This window comes from Chenopodium quinoa, unplaced genomic scaffold (assembly GCF_001683475.1).
Source record: "Chenopodium quinoa cultivar QQ74 unplaced genomic scaffold, ASM168347v1, whole genome shotgun sequence".
In the NCBI taxonomy this organism is placed as follows: Eukaryota; Viridiplantae; Streptophyta; class Magnoliopsida; order Caryophyllales; family Amaranthaceae; genus Chenopodium; species Chenopodium quinoa.
This window is the reverse complement of record NW_018744765.1, coordinates 264,750-283,969: the sequence shown is the minus strand read 5'-3', so window position 1 is coordinate 283,969 and position 19,220 is coordinate 264,750. Positions and strand designations below refer to the sequence as shown.

At 33.9% G+C, this 19,220-nt stretch overlaps 1 protein-coding gene across 4 annotated transcripts; it reads right to left on the bottom strand.

Moving 5' to 3' along the window:
• Positions 1-739: 739 nt before the first annotated feature.
• On the bottom strand, positions 740-17,834 carry LOC110703770 (proline-, glutamic acid- and leucine-rich protein 1-like). Of its 4 annotated transcripts, none has more exons than XM_021881554.1 (13): positions 17,453-17,834; positions 16,249-16,365; positions 14,774-14,841; positions 14,465-14,570; positions 11,328-11,399; positions 10,723-10,782; positions 10,507-10,636; positions 10,227-10,417; positions 9,878-10,062; positions 9,673-9,800; positions 4,787-5,052; positions 2,419-2,659; positions 740-1,581 (listed from the first exon to the last, which is right to left on the bottom strand). In XM_021881554.1, the coding sequence occupies exons 1-13, from the start codon at positions 17,717-17,719 to the stop codon at positions 935-937; spliced, it is 2,478 nt and encodes an 825-aa protein (XP_021737246.1). In that variant the 5' UTR covers positions 17,720-17,834; the 3' UTR covers positions 740-934. The 4 variants fall into 4 exon arrangements, with proteins under 4 accessions (XP_021737246.1, XP_021737247.1, XP_021737248.1 ...); XM_021881555.1 differs by having other exon boundaries at positions 10,507-10,633; XM_021881556.1 differs by having other exon boundaries at positions 16,249-16,361; positions 17,453-17,544.
• Between the last annotated feature and the right edge of the window lie 1,386 nt (positions 17,835-19,220).

Below are 19,220 nucleotides of genomic sequence, written 5' to 3'. Positions count from 1 at the left end.
TCCACCTAGTTCGTCAGACTCCCAAATCTATCTCTATCCACTTGATAGGTTTGCAAGTACAAAAGATGGAAGTGCAAAGCACAAGAGGCTTTGGGTTTCAGATATAAGAATCATATCTAGAACAAGCGAGTGCAAATGGAAGTGTTAACTAAGAAACGACGTGTAAAGTTGCACGTCATAGGCTGCCATGGCGTAGGAACGCCTCAAAAGATGAAACTAACGTAGGTCAATTCCAATCTAAACAACTATGGGCATTACCTATTACACTTATGGTGAATTACCTTACATGATAGACACAATACTTATGGTAAAAAGCTCAAACGTAGCTTACAAACATTTGATTAATTTACAATCAAACTATACTTGATTGTAAAATAATCCTATATTGGGTCATAACTTTATTTAACATTTACAATGTAAAATAATCCTATATTGGGTCATAACTTTATTTAACATTTACAATCCTATACATGCCAAATTCCAGGTTTGATTGTGTGAAAGCAGAAAACAAGCACAAATTTTACCTCCTCTGTTTCACTAAAATAACAATAGGTAAAGTATATTTTAAGAAGAATACAAGTTAATCTTTATGATTGACAAATTTTGTCAATAAAGTTTTGTCAATATTGAAAATAAATGATAATACGATGCATCACCTGGGCCTAAAATCTTGATGAAGGGTTGTAATTATCAGTTGAATCAACCATAAACACATTATATTATGACTTGTACTGTTCAATTAAAAAATATATGTGTTAATCTAGATCGATTTAGTAAAGGAATATTCAAGACAAAATAAAATAGGGCCTTAAAACAAATAAAGGTACATGCATACATCTAATTGTTATCTCACCAAAAATATAAATTTCTATTTTTCAAAAAATTCATTGAGTGTTCTACAAGGAAAATGAGTTTCATAGTTACTAAGAATTTTCTACTCATAATCTGAATCTGAATCTGGATCTGCATCAATGATATCTGGAAATGAATCAGATAAATCATCATCCTTCTCTATCATTGGCATCTCTATCATTGGCATCTTCAATTTGTTATCCGGAGCAGCAGCAACTACATATTCTACTTCTGTTGTAGAAGTTATAGTAACAGGGTTGTTATCACAGATAGATGCTAGAGATGATTTATTACTCTCTTCACGGTGTTGCACATCTACCATTTTTCTGTCAAAAGAAAATTTTACTTTACTGGCAAGGTTTGCTGGTTTTGAACCGTCATCTCTCTCCATTGGCATCACGTTATCAGGTAAACCAATGACAACATTGGACTCTTCATGATTCTGATATCTGGTAACATCTAGTGAATTCTCATCGAATTGCATATCTTTGTGAACTCCACGAGCAGGAACGCCTGATTCAAGATTTTCTTCCTTGTACATTTCATACAGAAAGTTTTGAGGTTGCTTGTCTGTAGGAACACCAAAATCTGTCCTCCCAAAAGAATAGCTACTGCCATTTGACAATGGCACATCTATTAGAGGAAGTGCCCTAGGATGTATAAGCACTTCTAAGGCAACAAGAGCTTGAGAACAAAATTCAGCAACCTTGGTTCCAGAATTTTGCTTACCTGTTGAAACAAATTACAACCAAAAAACAATTACATGTATTTAAATTTATGACATTCAGACCCTTGCTCATGTTGGCTATGCAGGCAAATCCAAAACATGTTAGACTAGTGATGAAATTTACAGAAATAAAGAATTTTAAGAGCAAAATATTGAGACGGACACCAGACATGGAAGAGTACTGCACATTAAAGGCAAACATACAGAAGATGGAGATCAATGTTTAAAGACAATAGATACTACTTCCTCCGTTAATTGTTAATTGCAATAAAGGGGTGTGCACGGAACCCAACGTAAAATTTCTTAATCATGATTATTGAAAAGTAAGGGCATGTACTTGATATTAATCCACAAAAACAACCACCACAATTGATCCACCACCCACGCAAACCACCACCACGAACCACCAACCCACAAAACCACCTCTGATCCCAAGAAGCACTTGCGCACCCCCCCCCCCACACACAACCCAGATCTGAAATTGAATAATTAAAAGGTCGTCTTCTTCTACAATTGATGCGAATGGTTGAAGGAGCAGAGAGAAATATAATGGGGAAATGAGGAGAGAGAAAGATAATGGGGAATGGGGATGAATCTGATTTTAATTACGTTAAATTAGGATTATAATGATTCGTAATTATGTATAGTATTATGTGTTAACAATTTTTAAGTGAGGGTATTTTGGTCATTTCGGTAAAGAAAACTTACCAAAAAATGAAAGAAATTTTTTTGTTGCAATTAAAGCTTAGCATTCAAATATAGTAATTGTTGCAATTAACAATTAACGGAGGAAGTATCCTGAGATATATGCACAAGACATGCACACCTACATGAATTACCTTTATGGAATATCTCAAGACCCTTAGATAGATACGGTGGTCGATAACCGGCAGGGGAAAGAATAGAAGCCAAAAGTGCATGCAATGCCACAAGCTGGAAATCCTCCCAGACTGCCCTTGTTTCCTTACAATAGAAAGGCTTTTCATCATGGGTCCATCCCCCTTTACAAGCATTTGTCGCAACTTCTATCATAAGATCATCAATTCTCCTGCGCCAGCTATCACAACTCAAAGCACCACCCTGCAAGACAAACAACACTTCATGTAATTTAGATGAGATATAATCAATTTCCAGCAAATACATTTCAGGAAACAAAATTCTCAAGATAGTATTAGAGCATCAGTGCACACAATTCAAGAAACAAAAGTCACAAGATCGAGCATGAACGAGAGCCAACCTTACACTGCAGAAACAGCTGGCCATTTTTCTCCAACACACAAATTTTTTATCATACACATTATATAGAACAATTAACTAGCATGATTTGTTGTGGCCTAATAAATTAAATTTCACCTAAAGGAACTTTTTTTCATATCCATGTAAAAGTGGCAATCAGAATGTATTGGCATGTACCATTTTGCAAGTTGCTATTTAGAAAGAACTTCAATGACAAGAACAGGACCTAGAAATCTCATCAAGAAGGTTAGAAGAAAGTCACAATGTCCAACTTACATCTTGCAGGCTTTTTGTAATAAGGAATATAAAACAGCCTAAAATAAAGGATGGAAAGAGGCTGAATTGCAATAATTTGAAGGATAGTTCTGTTGGCAACTTGTAGAGCACGGGGAAAGAAAGAAACCAGCTAATTTGTCAGAGCAGAGCTTGCTGATGTGATACATGTCGAATTCAAATTCCATTGTCAAGGGAAAAGTAGAAAAGGCATCTAAATAAAATTCCAAATGCACTTAATTTTGTAAATAAACCTGCTACATTACAGCCTCAGCCTATGTCCTTAAGTGCATTAGTGACACTCCCTTAGTGTCCTTTTAATACCCTTCCATGCCAAAAGATGGCCCCATTTCCTTGCTTGCTAACAAGACAAAAGTACCAACCCACTCAATACAAGCCTTCAAATTTTGAAAGGAGAGGAATGTGCCAAATAAAAAGGGACAAAGGGTAAACACATCTTCATAAAGCATCCAGATAATCATTACTACACAAAACACTATAAATAGATAAATCATGCAGGGAAAGAGAGAAGGCAAAGGGAAAAATGGGCAATGGGCAAACACATCTTTATAAAACATTTAAATAAACATTACTGCACAGAAAATACCACAAATAGATACATCATGCAGCAAAAGGACGAAGGCAAGGAGAAAAAATGGAGAAAGGATGGTCCTGCCAAATTATCCATGAAACCAATGTCACTCCTATTGCCTACTCTGCACTTGATGGGTTGAAGGAAAAGCAATGCTACTTTCATGAACTTCACGAGAAAGAAAATAAGCATAGAGACTCAAGTAATCACTAACATAGTAACACCATTTACCATGCTGCCTTGTCTAAAACCTCCTCAAGTTCTTATGGACAGGGTCTTGGTTGTTCCTATTCTTCCTACTTTATGTTGGCCACTATTTACCTCTTACATAAAGATAAGCTTCTAATTATAGGAATCCAAAATGTTTAGGCCTAAGTTAGCTTCTCTCTCCAGCCCTCCTCCGTCTTCAGTCAGATGGAAGTACCATCTCTAAGGTAAGGACTTATGGTCAGTTAAAGCATCACCTTCAGACACATGGACCAAGAGGTTACATGTAAATTGGCAACAGAGAGGCTAATCTTTTGCTTCCTCAAATTTCGCTATTTTGCTTGAATTCTCTTCATGCAGTTCTTCCAAAAATATAACCTCTATTGGAAGATATAATCACCGGCGAAAAACCAAAAATACTGATTTTTCAGCGCGCCTATTAATTTGAAAAATTACCCCTCCCCGCTTGGAACCATGTGTAATGGAGATTTACCACATAATTCTTTACTACATGGCAATCTTTATCTTTCCATTACATTCAACATCAGGCTAGATTTAAGATATGCATCCTCTTATTCTCCATGATCAGCTTGGAATGAAAAAAAACCCTCTCGTACAAGATTCAAGTGCACACCATAATCATCCCGCCATCCATTCTACATAGCTAAAGGTATATCATTTAGGTATCTGAAAAGAGATTTTTGAAAATAATTGTTTTAAAAAAAATAATAATAATTAGAAAAAAAAATAAAAAATTACCCCAAGGACAGATCATCATTGTAATTAATTAAAACTACACTGTATTTGGCAGAAACGACCAGAGGACCATCAATTACACCAACAACTACCAATTAGCGAGGGGAGAAAAGAAAACCACACAATTTGGTAGCAGCACATACCATCACTACAAGAGCCTCTAGTGTTTCTAATGCAGCTTTTTTCAAAGCAATTGATGCTTGGCGGTTTTTTGGTTCTGAACATAACAAAGGCTGCTGTTCTACCAATGGCCCAGTTAAAGCTCCATGCTTTCTCTTCTTCTGGAGAGGCTGTGATACTTTAACATGTGACTGCTCATCCAAGGATCCAACATCATCGATAGTATCAGCAAACTTCAAATCATTAAATATATTGTCGATCACTTCCTCAGAGATGTACAGTGCCATTCCTGATTATTAAATAAAATTTAGTCAAACAATAATCAATACTCATCAGAAATATAAAAACGTATTTAAGAGGTAAACAGCTTAAGAAGCAGCAGCAAGATCAACATCAACATAATCCTAATATCACTTAAAATGGATCTCACCCATACAGTGTATTGGAGTTTAAATGCATACAGTCTTAGCCTTGCAAAACAGAGAGGTTGTTTAGGGTATATCCTCTTCTGCTACTTCACACTAGAAAAGACATGATGACAGTTTATAAAGCCATTTTGATTAAGTCCATTATAATCCATAGCCCATTGTAAATAACACTAAAAATCAATAAGAAATACCAGCCAAACAAACATGATATTATCCAAATTCTACCTTGATTCCACTCCCCAAAGAGGTTGACTAAGAAATCCTCTACAAAGTCAGCATGGAAAGAAAATGGATAAAGAAAAACTCAGCATATTGAGTGTACCTCATTCTACAATAAGTAGTATAAGCAAGGTTATTAAAATCGGGATTCTAATTTGAATCGGAAGGGCCTCTCAGAATCAAATCGTAATATTGAACTGTAGAATCTACGAACATGTATAATCAAGACGTCATATCCAAATTTAATTGAAAATATTCAAATTTTAAGTTTAAAACCTAATTATTAATAGAAATAGTTGTTTTTCACTAAGCAACCAATAATTGACAATATATACTTATAAATAATGTTGTAGGCATGTTTTAAACTTGTAAGGTTTTCGCTAGTTAAGAGAAATTTGTAGAATTGGGTAGAATCGTAAATCGAATCGTATGACATACGTAAATCGTAAAATCGTAAGATTCTAAGATTTAAATCGGGATTTTAATAACAATTAGTATAACTTTGAATGTCCCCATAGCTAGACTTAAAAATTTGTTCCTCATCTACATAAGATACACTATTGGAAATAAAACTAAAACAAGTAAAATTGAAAAATAAAGACAAAAAAGCTTCTGCAAATTTAAAGTTCCAAACTGCTTTATAACCAAATATTAATACAAAATTTAACATTCAACATCAATAAGCTCAAAAGAAGCCTACCAAGTCAACTTCAGTTGGCATATATGCCATTAACCAGTGGTATTAGGCGAGGTAACACATAAAACAGGTTTCAGAGGAACAGAGATTAAATAGTAGAATCTCCAAGTTTATAAGCTGACACTGGCTCAAGGATGCAATAAATTATTAACAACGTCTTCTTTGGTAACATTACTGGGATGAAACCCACACATTTTGCTTTGATATTAGACTGACAAACATATACACAGCCACCCCGATTGGCTAACTCCTTGTGGGACTAAAATAGTGTTGAAGCTAATCCATTCATTGTAAATTTATAATTAGAACTCAAAAAGTCACCGAAATATCCACAACACTCGCTAAAATGCAGTTATGGCAACACACCTCTTCCAAATTAAAGATAACATAAGGTATCGTAATAATAAAAAACCACATCAATAAAATTTAAGCAATCATTTTAGAAAACCAATTTGATTTTATGCCCGGTACATCTACACTATGGAAGCAATCCGTTTGATAAGAGAAATGATGGAGTTTTATAGGGTAAAGAAGAAGGACCTTCATATGGTTTTTATTGATTTAGAGAAGGCATATGACAAGGTGCCAAGAGGGTGGCAATGTTGAAGAAAGGTATCCCACGAGGTACGTGGATCTAGTAAAGGCATGGTAAAGGTATGTATTGGGATGTGTCAACAAATGTGATGACATGTGGAGGGTTGACAGAAGATTTTCCTATTACCACTGGATAGCATCAAGGGTCAACATTAAGCCCATTTCTTTTGGCAATGGTTCTAGATTAAGTAACAAGGCCAATTATAGATGAGGTTCCATGGTGTATATTATTTGCGGATGATATCGTTTTGGTGGATGAAACTACAAATAAGGTTAACGTCAAATTAGAGAAATGGAGGTAAAGGTTGGAATCTAGATGGTTTAAGCTAAGTCAGATAAACTGAATATTTGGTATGTCGCTTAGGTGCACAAAGGGGGACAAGTGATGATGTAGTAAGTTTGGACGCAAAGGATTTGACCATGAGTTAGTGTTACAGTGTTTCAGATATCTTGGGTGAAGAATGGTGACATTAATCAAGATGTGGCCCACAGGATTAAGTCGTGGTGGCTGAAATGGAGAGCGGCCAAAGAGTGTTATACGACCGAAGCATTCCTTAACAGTTGAAGGGGAAATTCTATAGGACTACCATAAGACCAATGTTCTTTATGGTACAGAATGTTTGGCTTCTTACAAGGAGCACATAAAAAGGATAAAGGTTACAGAAATTCACATTTTAAGATGGATGTGCATGAACACTCTAAGAGATAAAATCAAAAATGAAGTTATTTGCAAGAAAGTGAGTGTCGCAAGCATAGTAGATAAACTACTCTGCGTTGGTTTGGGCATGTAAGATAGAGACATCAAGGTGCACCGATACAAGAGTGGAAGAGTGGGATCATAAAAAGGTTACACGAGGTATAGGGAAACCGAAAAGGAGTTGGTTGGAAGGATTTAAGAAGTATGTAAAGCATATGGATTTGCATGAGAATGAGGTATTTAATCGTAAGAGATGAAGAGGAAGACTTTTGTGGATGACTATATGGAATAACCATTTTTGGTTCACGTAACCGACCCCGCATATGGGATTAAGGCTTTGATTGATTGAATAAAATGTAAGCAAGGATTGGTTGAGGGCTAATCAAACAAAATAGGCCAAAATTCCAAACATGTGTCACAAACAACTAGCTAAGAGTAAAATGCCAAACTAAAGCATCAATCTCCTCATTTTTTGGCATTAAAACTTTGATTAAATGATTGATTGAAGCATAAATCTAAGAGTTATTTTGTTAATGGCTAATCAAGCAAAATAGGTCAAAATTCCAAACATGTGTCACAAACAACTAGCTAAGAGTAAAATGCCAAACTAAAGCATCAATCTCCTCATTTTTTGGCATTAAGACTTTGATTAGATGATTGATTGAAGCATAAATCTAAGAGTTATTTTGTTGCTCAATAGTAACAAAAGGAGAAACAAAAGAAGCAATTGAGGCTTTACGGCCATGGTAACTTTGGCTATATAACTTTGTGGTCCATATCAATCTGAGTGCACTAAAGCACTTCCGTGCGGAACTGTAGTCGTACCTGACTCTTGTTTTCTCCGTCTTTTTTTTATTTGGGGGTCTTTATAAATAACCCCTTGAGCTCATTTGTACGGCAGCCAAGTTTTTAGAGCTTTCTCTTACTTTGTAATTGTAGAAACACAAATATTCTCAAATCATTAGTTAGATTTTAATCAACAGCTTGGAAATTTTAATCTCAATCATTGTAGAAGACAAGTTCCACCATTGTTATTCAAGTTGAAGCTTCTAGTAACTATTTCTCACTCTACTCTTCCATTTTAATTGCTTTGATTGTTAATTATCTTGCTTAATTCTTGTATGCTTAGATTGTTATTTAGCTTAATCCTTAGTTTGAATCTTGTTCATGAGTTACTTGAAATTCTTAATTGCTTTAATCATGGATTGTAAGTAGTCTAATTTTCTAGGGTTTGAGTAAAACCCTCTAGTCACTAATTACTTGTTGCATGTGTTAATTTGGTAATTGTTGGGTGTTAATTAGTTGAGCTTAAGTGGTTTAATTGCTTAGTTCTTGTATATGGCCATTGCTATAACTATTATCAAAGCTTTCTCAACGAAGGACTGAGAGATGAACTTGAGTTAGCTCCCTTATGCTTAATTGACTTGAAGGGCCATGAGAATAGGAATTTCCAGTCAAGGGAATGTTTTTGTCATCGTGATTATGCTTTAATACTGGTTTTATGCTTTGTAACCACGATAGTAGGTTGTATTCATGATTCAAGTAATCCATCTAGCTTGAGAGGGTAGTTGGGTGCTTTAGATGACTTCCCCTATATTATTCCCTTAATTTATCATTGTTTGCTACATGCTATTTGTGATTTGTGACAAAGTTGAGTGGTATATCCCGAGCCCTAGAACCCTCTAAATATTGTTAATCGCCCCTTAGTATTAGTTGATTTGAATTAGTGCATGTTACATAAAACTAACCAAATATTGACTTTATTTAGCTTATTTAAACGGTAGTATCTCGGTGGTTGATTCAACGCCTCTCTTGGGTTCGACCCTTTCTTACCCTTGTTATTAGCTGGTGAGACCAAGATAGGACTATATCTTTGGTAGGCTCGACGACGGCCTATCAAATTTTGGCGCCGTTTGATTTAGCCCCTCGCTTCATGCTTTCTCGTGAGACCTATCTCCTTCATTCCCTAAAATTATACTGATACTATAATTGATTAAGAATTTAATGATGTGCAAAAAGCATCAACCTGCAAAGTGGCATAGCTTTCATGTATTATCTAAGGATGACAATTGACAAACTAATAGAAACAAAACAGGATTATGATCCAATTCCAGGTCGCATAGAATGTTTCGAAGTGTAAACATGCTAAGACATTATAAGCATCTCCACCTATATACACTGCATACTTCAACTTAATAGAAGAGGGGGTATGAAAACACTTGCATAAGAAATTAGACAATAATAATATTCAGATTCCAGATACAGAGAACCTACCAGCACCCATGGAGACTAATAAAGCTCTTATTATGGAGTAGACTTTAGTTCTCAGCTCTGGCATACAGCATGTTTTGAGATATTTCATTAGTAACCAAATAATGTCTGCTGCATGAGGTAAAAGTTGACTGAAAAACAAAATGGCATGAATGAGCAATAACTCCAGCAAAACAAGCATCATAGTGGAACTAACAGCATGTTCTACCTGCGTAACCCCTTAATAACTGCTGCAAGAACCTCCAACATATTTAGGTGTAGAACAGGAAGTTGCAAACATACAAACTCTTGTTGCATTGCAGTTGTAAATGGCTGTAAGGCTTCAGGCAAAGACCCATTGACCATCAACACCCTTCTAATTATGGCCAATAATGGGCATATAGGGACTGTTACCTGTGTTTGATAAAAGAAAAAGGTATTAAAAGTAGTTATTAATAGTCATCCACAATTCTTAGACGAAGTCATTGAAAGTCCTAATCCTTAATGTCTACTGCCACAGAGAGTATATGTTATGTATCTACCAATTTCATTTAAGAAAATAATGACTGCAGAATTACCTGAACAGGATAAGAATTTGTCAGCATCATGCAGCAACACTGCATCAGTGATGTAACAGATGAGATTAGCATTTTTTGAGACCTCTCTCCAGTATTAAATGCTTCTCCTGTCATCATTTTTCCCCCCAAGGTTGGTGGAGGGTCTTTCCCTGGTGGAACCAATAATGTAACAGCCTCCACACGTCTTCTTTCTGCCAGTAACAATGAAGCCGTGATTTAATAAATAAATAAAACAAGTTTTATTTTTTCAAAAAAAAAAAAATGCAACTGCTTTTTATACCTTCTTCAAGGCCTTCTAAGCTGTTATTTAGAAGAGCACTCAGAGATAGCAAAACCTTTTGCATCATCAAAGACCAGCTATCCTCGTCTCCTTTTGATTTTGGAAGTGAAGCTAAGCAACAAGATAACTTCTGAATACATGGAAAAAGAAGACAACTGTAACTTAAACCCATACAGGCAAAACTATATTATAATGTTACTGCAGAAAGCCCCACACCTTCAGCACATTAGCATTGCAGTTAGCAGACATGATTTTTGACACAATAATTTCTTCAGCCTGCAAAAGTAGCTAAGATCAGTTACATGTAGCCTACACATAGATCCCAAATATTGTAGATTAATCTGCCAAGTTTATCCAAAGTAGTAAAAACTTGTGTTGAACAATTGCCTATAAATAAAGAGATTATATTCTTCAAAAAAAAAATATTTGTTACAAGAGACATGTCCTTTAATATAAGCAGAGGAGTTGGCAGCCAAACTAAGTTGACTGAACCATCATATCAAGCCAAGTAATAGGTTCCTGCTCTAATATACAGTTCCCCAGCATACTAAAACAACTTTTAAGATAAGGCACAAAGTGCATTAACATGAAGGCTGGCAACTCTTTCATTGAATCTATATGTGAAAATCAATACTTCTCTTCAGATTAAGGGTACTATAAATCTTAACACTTTAAAAATCTATGGTGAAGAACGTATTCTATTTCAGGTAGATTCCTGTTAGTGTAGTTGCATAGATTCTAAATGATAGAATTGATGTGTGTTTTGGCAGTTAAATATGATATCACTATGAAAAGTAGAATCTCAGAAAAAGTAAGCTCACATTGTCATGATGACGATGAACTGAAGGAGGGAAATAATTTAAGATGGTCAGTAACAAATGAGCCGCTACATCCTGCAAACAATCATCAAAGAGTTGGAAGTGATTAAATAAGATATAAAGCATAGACCAAATATTTGACTGACCCACAATCCCAGCCCCACAGGCCATTGTTTGTTATAAACTACCTCCATTTTTTACATGTTCTAATTCCTTGGGGATATCTTAGCTTAAGGCATATTACTTTTACTACTTTTTTGGTTCTATATACTTCCTCCGTTTCTATTTAATTGACACGTTTCTTTAGTCACGTTTGCCAATGCACAACTTCAATTGTTAATATCTTTAATTACCAGAAAAGCAATTATTATAAAGAGTTGATATTTTGAAAAAATATCCCGCGACGAATCTAACAAGACCCCACATGATTATATTTTTCATTGTGTATAAATCACAAAACACGGTCAAAGAGAGGTGTATGAATAGTGTTAAAGTCAAAACGTGTCAACTAAAAAAACGAAGGTAAAAATTATTAAAAAGAAGTTTTAAAAAAAATATATGTATTCAAAAGGAAGGGGGGGGGGAGATGTGACTAGTCTACAACTGCAACTAAAACAAAAACAAAGTCAGCTGATGTCTTCTAACCTCAATATTGGACACATGTCAATAATTCCTTAACTCCTTTCCTCCAAAAATGCATTCATACCCTTCTTAAAAATAGCTTTACTATTCATAATTAATTACCAAAGTTTAACACTACTCCCTAAAATCAATTACTAGAGATCAGATTAACTACTCCTTATAATTAATTATTATAGTTTCCTACTCCCTAAAAAAAAAAGGTGTACATTAGCTGTCTTGGATATTAAAGATTATAATCGAACATTAAAACACGGAATTAGAATGAGTCGTATGACAACTTCTATTCCTAATGATCTTAACTAAACTTTTGCCATTTTTTAGCTGCCCAATTGTCTAAAGTTTTCATTTCTAAGTCATATAATACGAAGTATAAGTTTATCATTTAAATTATCTTAACAAATTAAGCAACTTTATTTATTTTTATTTTAACTTCATTTTGTTTTTGTGAAAACCATGCATTGCATGGGGCTTACCTAGTTAATTACATAAACTGAAGGGTATTATCAATAATACATAGAAACAATAGGGGGGAAATAAAAATAAAAAAAAAACAACTTCAAAAACTTGGTTGAGGAAGCGAAAGAATTGAGGGTTCTAGTTTCTGGATCAAAAAAGAATAGAGAAGAATAAAAAACTAGGAGATAAAAATGAAAAACGTGATAGAGAAAGATAGGAGAAGAGCAGATCAAACTGAAATGAGAGCAGATGGAAATGAAAGGAGAAAACTGACTAGGAAATTTTGACCAAGGACCGGCAATATCTGTCACAGCCATCAACTCGGCCAGTGTTATTACTAACTGATTTGCAGTTCAAAATTTGTTATCAAATTGATGATTATGATTTACTTCCTCCGTTTTCTTTTACTTGCAACACTTCCCTAAAAAGGAAATGTCACAATACTTGCAACACACTATAAAAGGAAAGTTACTTTAGGGAAAAACTATATTATTTCCCTTATTTAAAGCACATGGCCCACTAAATTACACTCCTAAAAACCACTCATCCTATTTTAAAGTTTATTATATCATGTAAACCCCACCTTTCTTAATTACCGTGCTAAAGGGTGTGTTGCATCAAAAGAAAAACGGAGGAAGTACTTCTTCCGTTCCACAAATATTGCAACAATTACCGTTGTAGGAAGTTTCACAAACATTAAAACATTTACCTATTTGCACATGTTTTCTCTCTCTCTTTTCATCATATGGGTCCTTATCTTTATTCCTCTCTATCTCTCTGATCTTCAAAAAATATCAACTCCATGTTGCAATATTTACGGAATAGAGGAAGTATAATTGAAATCGATAAGGAACTATTGTTCAAATTGCATTTGAAAAGCACGGGTAAGATGGCAACATTCAGTTTCACATAAATATTCTCTCTTTGAATTTATCTCAGATCAACGCCTTCATGCTCAATCCAACAAAAGACGGCCAAGCATATCACCTTGTGCCTCAACAAAGGTGCATCAAGGCGCACACCTTGGTGTGTTTTGGAAAGCGATTTGTCTTTCACATTGGCAATTTTCTCTAACTGGCACACTTTATAAAATTACACTTGGTGTGGATTAGCAATCTAAGATAAAATTGAAAAGATGGATAGGTGTTAAAAAAGAGGTATTTTACCCATTTTGGCTTTTACTATTCACATGTTTCACTTTGATCAATGTTAGTGATCTATACATCAAGAAAAACAATCATGTAGAATTTTTGTTAGAATTGTCTCAATGCTCTCAAATCTCGACGTATAATTTCTGAAAATCAAGTTCTTTGGGTAAGACTTTTAAAAACAGAGGAAATACATATACTCTCCACAGTAATTAAGAACATTTTGTCAATGAAACATTTCTTCACAAAAGCATAAAAACATATTATTAAAAAAATAATAATAATAATATATAAAAAATAAAAAATAAATAAAAAAAAAAAAAAAAGATTTGCTAACAAAAAAATGCTAAAGGACCGGAGGAAAGGGAAGGGTGATCAAAGGTCTATGAAAGAAACAATCATATCAACCAAACTTCTAAGGTAGTCAGAAATTTTAATTTAGTCTTAGTCTTTGTGCAAGAGTTTAAAAAATAAAAAAAATAAAAAAATAAAAAAAAAAAACACTAATTGTCACAAAGGGAATAGTGAATTTTTAGCCCGCTTAAAACATGGCATGAATTATTGTTTAACCTAAAAATCCCCACCCAGTTTACATAAACTTAACCTAAGTAGCTTTCTCCTGTCCTCTTAAGTTATTGTAGGCTGAAGCTCAATTTCTTTAAAAGGAACAATAATAACATTGTCTATAATTCATACTCGACTTCATAACACGTTTTTAGGCTAATGCAAACACTATACACTCATGGGATTCTAAAGTGACTGGTAATACTGTGCTGCCACATTAATTGAGATTGAAATTCTAACATGACAAGTATTACTTCTAATATAACTAGATAAATAAATAAAAAAGGCTGAATCAACAAAAAAATTAATAGCAGAGGTATAAATACTAACTGACACAGCCTCAGTTACATCCTCACTGAGCATCTTGAGAATTGGCTGGACGAGTTTTCCTGCATAAGAGTTTCCATCCTTCTTTAGGTTTGAGAATCTACCGAGCCTGGTTCAGGACATATAATGGAAGTGTCATAAGCACACTGCAATTAGAAATTACAAGAAACATTTTTAGATAAAGTAATTAAGCTACTACGAGTTTCTGTTATCAAAATTCAGAAAATTGAATATAAACATATACAATTTTTTTAGAATTATCATGGACAGACAAGCAACAGCACTGATTGGATTAGAACAAGAAATGCCAACCTTGTTAGAAGATCTGACACAGCAGCACAGGAAGATACCTTGACAAATTGCGAAGCTCCGCTAGATGGCTGCTTAAGACATGAGATATAGACATTATGCATTGTATGCAACTGTTTGTCAAATCTACTAAAACATTAACAGGATAAAGTAAGATAGCTTCATAATGGAACTATCCAACACTAAGTGGCATATCAGTTACTGTGATTAGTTCTTTAACTGTAGACCTGGAATCTTTCAACAACATTGCAGAGCCTTCTGCAGACTATTTGCAAGTTTGAAGCTACAGGAGTACTGGTAGCAAAGATTAAGTCAAATATGGAGGAGATTTTATAAAATTCAAAAATTAACTTTAACCCTTTCAAAGCTATATTTAAAAAAAAGAAAAAAAAAAAAAAAGGGGGGGGGGGGTCATCTATGGATGGTAATTCACTAGTGATTTTGTCATTTTGAGTTGAGTTAATAATTAAATTTATATTAGGTAGTTCTTTTTCGAGAGACAATTTAGGGGGGTACTCTATACATTCCAAAATACTTGCCTTGCCTTTTTCATCTGTTTACTAATTTGCGCAACACTTTCTATTTTGGCATATGACCAGTAATATTTTCTTGTTTCTCCCTTCCAATAACTCAATTGCATAGATAATTAATTGTTTCACTCTCCCATTAACCTTATGCATTGTTTTCAATTGTTTCTCTCTCAACCCAAAAAAAAAAAAAAAAGAAACACACGGCACTTATTTATTTCCATGCACTACCACAACCCTTCCTAAACCTACGTGCAAGCTCAAGTGTCACAAATATTCAAAATTGGAGGGATTAATTGAAAACTTTCTCAGGCAATACCTAAAAACAGTTCAATTTTTGAGGTCTTTTTTACAAGAAATATTCACATTTCACAAGGAATAACTGTTAGAAAGTGTATGCTTCCTTCATTTTTATATAAAATTGGAGGGATTACTTAAAACCTTTCTTAGGCAATACCTAAAAACAGTTCAATTTTTGAGGTATTTTTTACAAGAAATATTCACATTTCACATGGAATAACTGTTAGAAAGTGTATGCTTCCTTCATTTTTATATAAGTACAGCGTTTTAACACTATTCACTTATTAAACCTTGACCATCATTTGTGACTGTTAAGTAAGATAAAACATAGTCATGTGGAGTCTTGTTAGAATCATCTTGATATATAAGTTCAAAATATCAAATTTTAAGAATATTTCCTTGATGACATTTAAAGATATTAATGTTTGAAGTTGTACATTAGCAAGTGTGAAGGTCCAAAACTTGCACTAATTACAAAAACAGAGGAAAAAAATACTATTACTACAGTGGAAATAACGTAGAGGAATACAATGCCTTCAAGATTCATAAAGAAGAAATGCAACAAATTCCTCTCTTATCATCAAAAGGAAGCATGGCCTTAACATCTTTTTGCATATCCTCGTAGATATTATGATAAATTAATTTGTTCACCTGAACATGAGATAGAAGCACATTAAACCAATCTGAGTGTGATTTTAAGAAGCGTGCAGAACTGCATTCCATTGAAGTCACTCCAAGTAAGCACACTCCAGCCCAACATTTATCTGGCTAGAAAAGGAATCTTCAGTCATTCATATGCATTTACTCTCCAAAAAAATTAATAATAATAACAATAAATCAACTCTGGAAGAAAAGTGCATTGGACTGCACATAAAACATCCTAGCATTAACATCAGTGAACCAAGACTACAAGACAAATTATTTTGACAGTGCATAACATTCATATAGAGTAATGCAACACAAACATCAAAAGTTCAAAAGTGTTTGGAAACATTGTTCATGATTCAAGTCTACAGCAGTAAAGTTCTTGATTATGTGTAACTAAACCATTTGTACATGAATAACTAGAACAAAATCAACGATCTTGTTGAATTTTTCTTTTAAAAAAACTGTGAAGCAAAGTCAGGTTTGGCACTTGACAATAACCCTCAACTGATCCAATATCATGTTTTTGCACCGTGATTATGAAAAAAAAAAAAAACCTCATTAGAATATAGACAGGCTACACTTTATACATTGGAGCTCCTCCAATAAAGTACACAAACAGATTTCCTTGAAAGAAAATGGAAATCCATGGAACAAAAAATAATCAACTCGTATTCAAATTCAACAAAACACAATGGAAACCAACTCCGTTGTAGCCCACATCTTCAAAGCTTTACTTGCGTTAAAATATTCTCTCATTTCTACCAATACAATTTCCTTTACACTCATAGTCAACCAAGCTAATACTCCTCTAATATAAAACTGAAAAAGGTGCAACCCCCACGAACTTCGACTCAAGCAAAATCAGCCGTTAACAGCTCCTTTTCAGAGGTTTCAATTCATTTCAAATGCGCTATGAAAATGCAGAAGAAAAAAAAAACAGTCAATTAACTTAGTTTCAACCCAATGAGCTAATTCTCAACGTAGAAACACTCAAACAAACCAAGATAATTATAAAATCAAGATTTCAATTTTCACATTATATTTTTAAAAGGTCCCAACATTCAACAACCATAACCAATCCCACTAAACCACTAGCATACGCCGAAAACGTCGTACAAACTACTACTGAAAATATCAATATCAATAACGAATTTTAAACTTTAATCATTGAAATTGAAAAACATTCAAAGTGGGTTATAAATTTTACCAAATCACTTCGACAAAGAATCAATATTCGACGAACCCAAGCATCAACAGCAGAGCTCCAGTCAGAAACATGCTTCTGATGAGCAGAAGGAGGAATATCTTCGGAAAGAAGGCTATGGATTTTGAGAGTAGAAATAATGGTAGAGATTTCAGAAGGGTTACGAAGTGGGCGTGTTTCATCGGGAAGTTGGTCTTTGAGGAGAATGCGTAGCAAACGAGGTTTCAAGGCAACGTCGTTGAGGTCTTTGCTGTGGTCGAAGGCCGCCATTAGAGAGTGTGGTGGTTACACAATGAGGTGAGAGATGAAGGAAATTGGGGTTTTAGGTGGTTTGTTCTTAAACCCTAATACTTGAGCAAATACAAGTTCATGTTCATCTATTAGATTAACGAAATTTATCAATCATAAGGGTAATGTCGTCTTTCGGATCAATAAACCTAGGGTATTAGGGGTCGTTGGGTTCGCACAAGGTAAACAGAATGGAGTGAACAATGGAAATAAAAAATGGGAATGGGGGTCTGTTCTCTTCAGATTATTTTCAGTTTAGTTTAATTCAATTCAATTATTAATTTTCAGTTAATCAGAACAGACCCTAGAAGAGAATGGAATGAAAAACCATTTGTAATCCGCGTATTTATAAATGAAATTTTATTTTATTTATAATATCTATTTATATTTTTCGAAATTTAATTTCAAAAGTTTCAAATTATTAATTTGGGTCAAAAATTATTTGAGTACAAATCTATTAACCAGTACTAAAACAAAACATTGCTCATATTTGTGATACTTTTAATTTTGATATTATTTTTTTTTGTGATATTGCATAAAGAAGCTAAGTAAATTCTTTCAGCAACTTCTTTCAAACAAAAAAAAAAATATTTCAACAACTTTAATCTAGAAAATCGAAGTATAGTAAATTAGCAACTTTATACCTTTTTTTTTATTTAAAGATCTACTCCGTATTATTTCCTTTCCTCAATTCCTCATCACTAATATTCAAACGTTCAAAAAAATCATTAAATATTTAAACTACTATGTATAGTCGTATATTCATTTCAAGAAATCTCCTTCCAATGAGTTTATATCAAAATTGAAAAAGATTAATTGTATATATAAGTGTTACACTACAATTTTTTTTTTGTTAAAATTGTGCATTGCACGGCGATAATCTAGTTATTTATAAACCTTCATTTTATAATTCATGTCAATACAAATAAAGCCTATTCCATTTCATTCATTTGGCCCATTATTTTATAAGGCTCAATCTTCCTACTTACCCTACAACTCTCTCCTATAAATATCTCATACATCCCCAAAATTTTCCCCACACAAAAGGTTAGTCTTATTTTCATTCTCCTTTATTTTCATTCTTTTATTTTTCCTTTATTTTCCTTTTCTTTTCCTTTTCTTCTTTTTTATTTTTTTATTTCCTTTCTTTATTTTCCTCTTTACGTGAGTTTCACTCACCACCATTTCTGCCCCCCACCAACTACCGCCTGCTGCCACACCACCGCCGGTCTCCGGCTGCCGCCCTGACCGTTGGCGCACCACCAGCAGCCACGTGGTTGTTATTCTCTCTTCCATAATTCCTTCCTCCTTTATTTTCTTTTTATTTTTGCTTAGTATTAATTTAATTGTTTTGGGTTTTACTTTATTGTTTGAAATTAGTTTTATTAGTATGAAAATTTATATTTTTTTTGTTTAAATTTATAATTTCAGATTATATACATGTTATAACTTTTCAGATTTTTTGATTTTAAAACCTATGGTT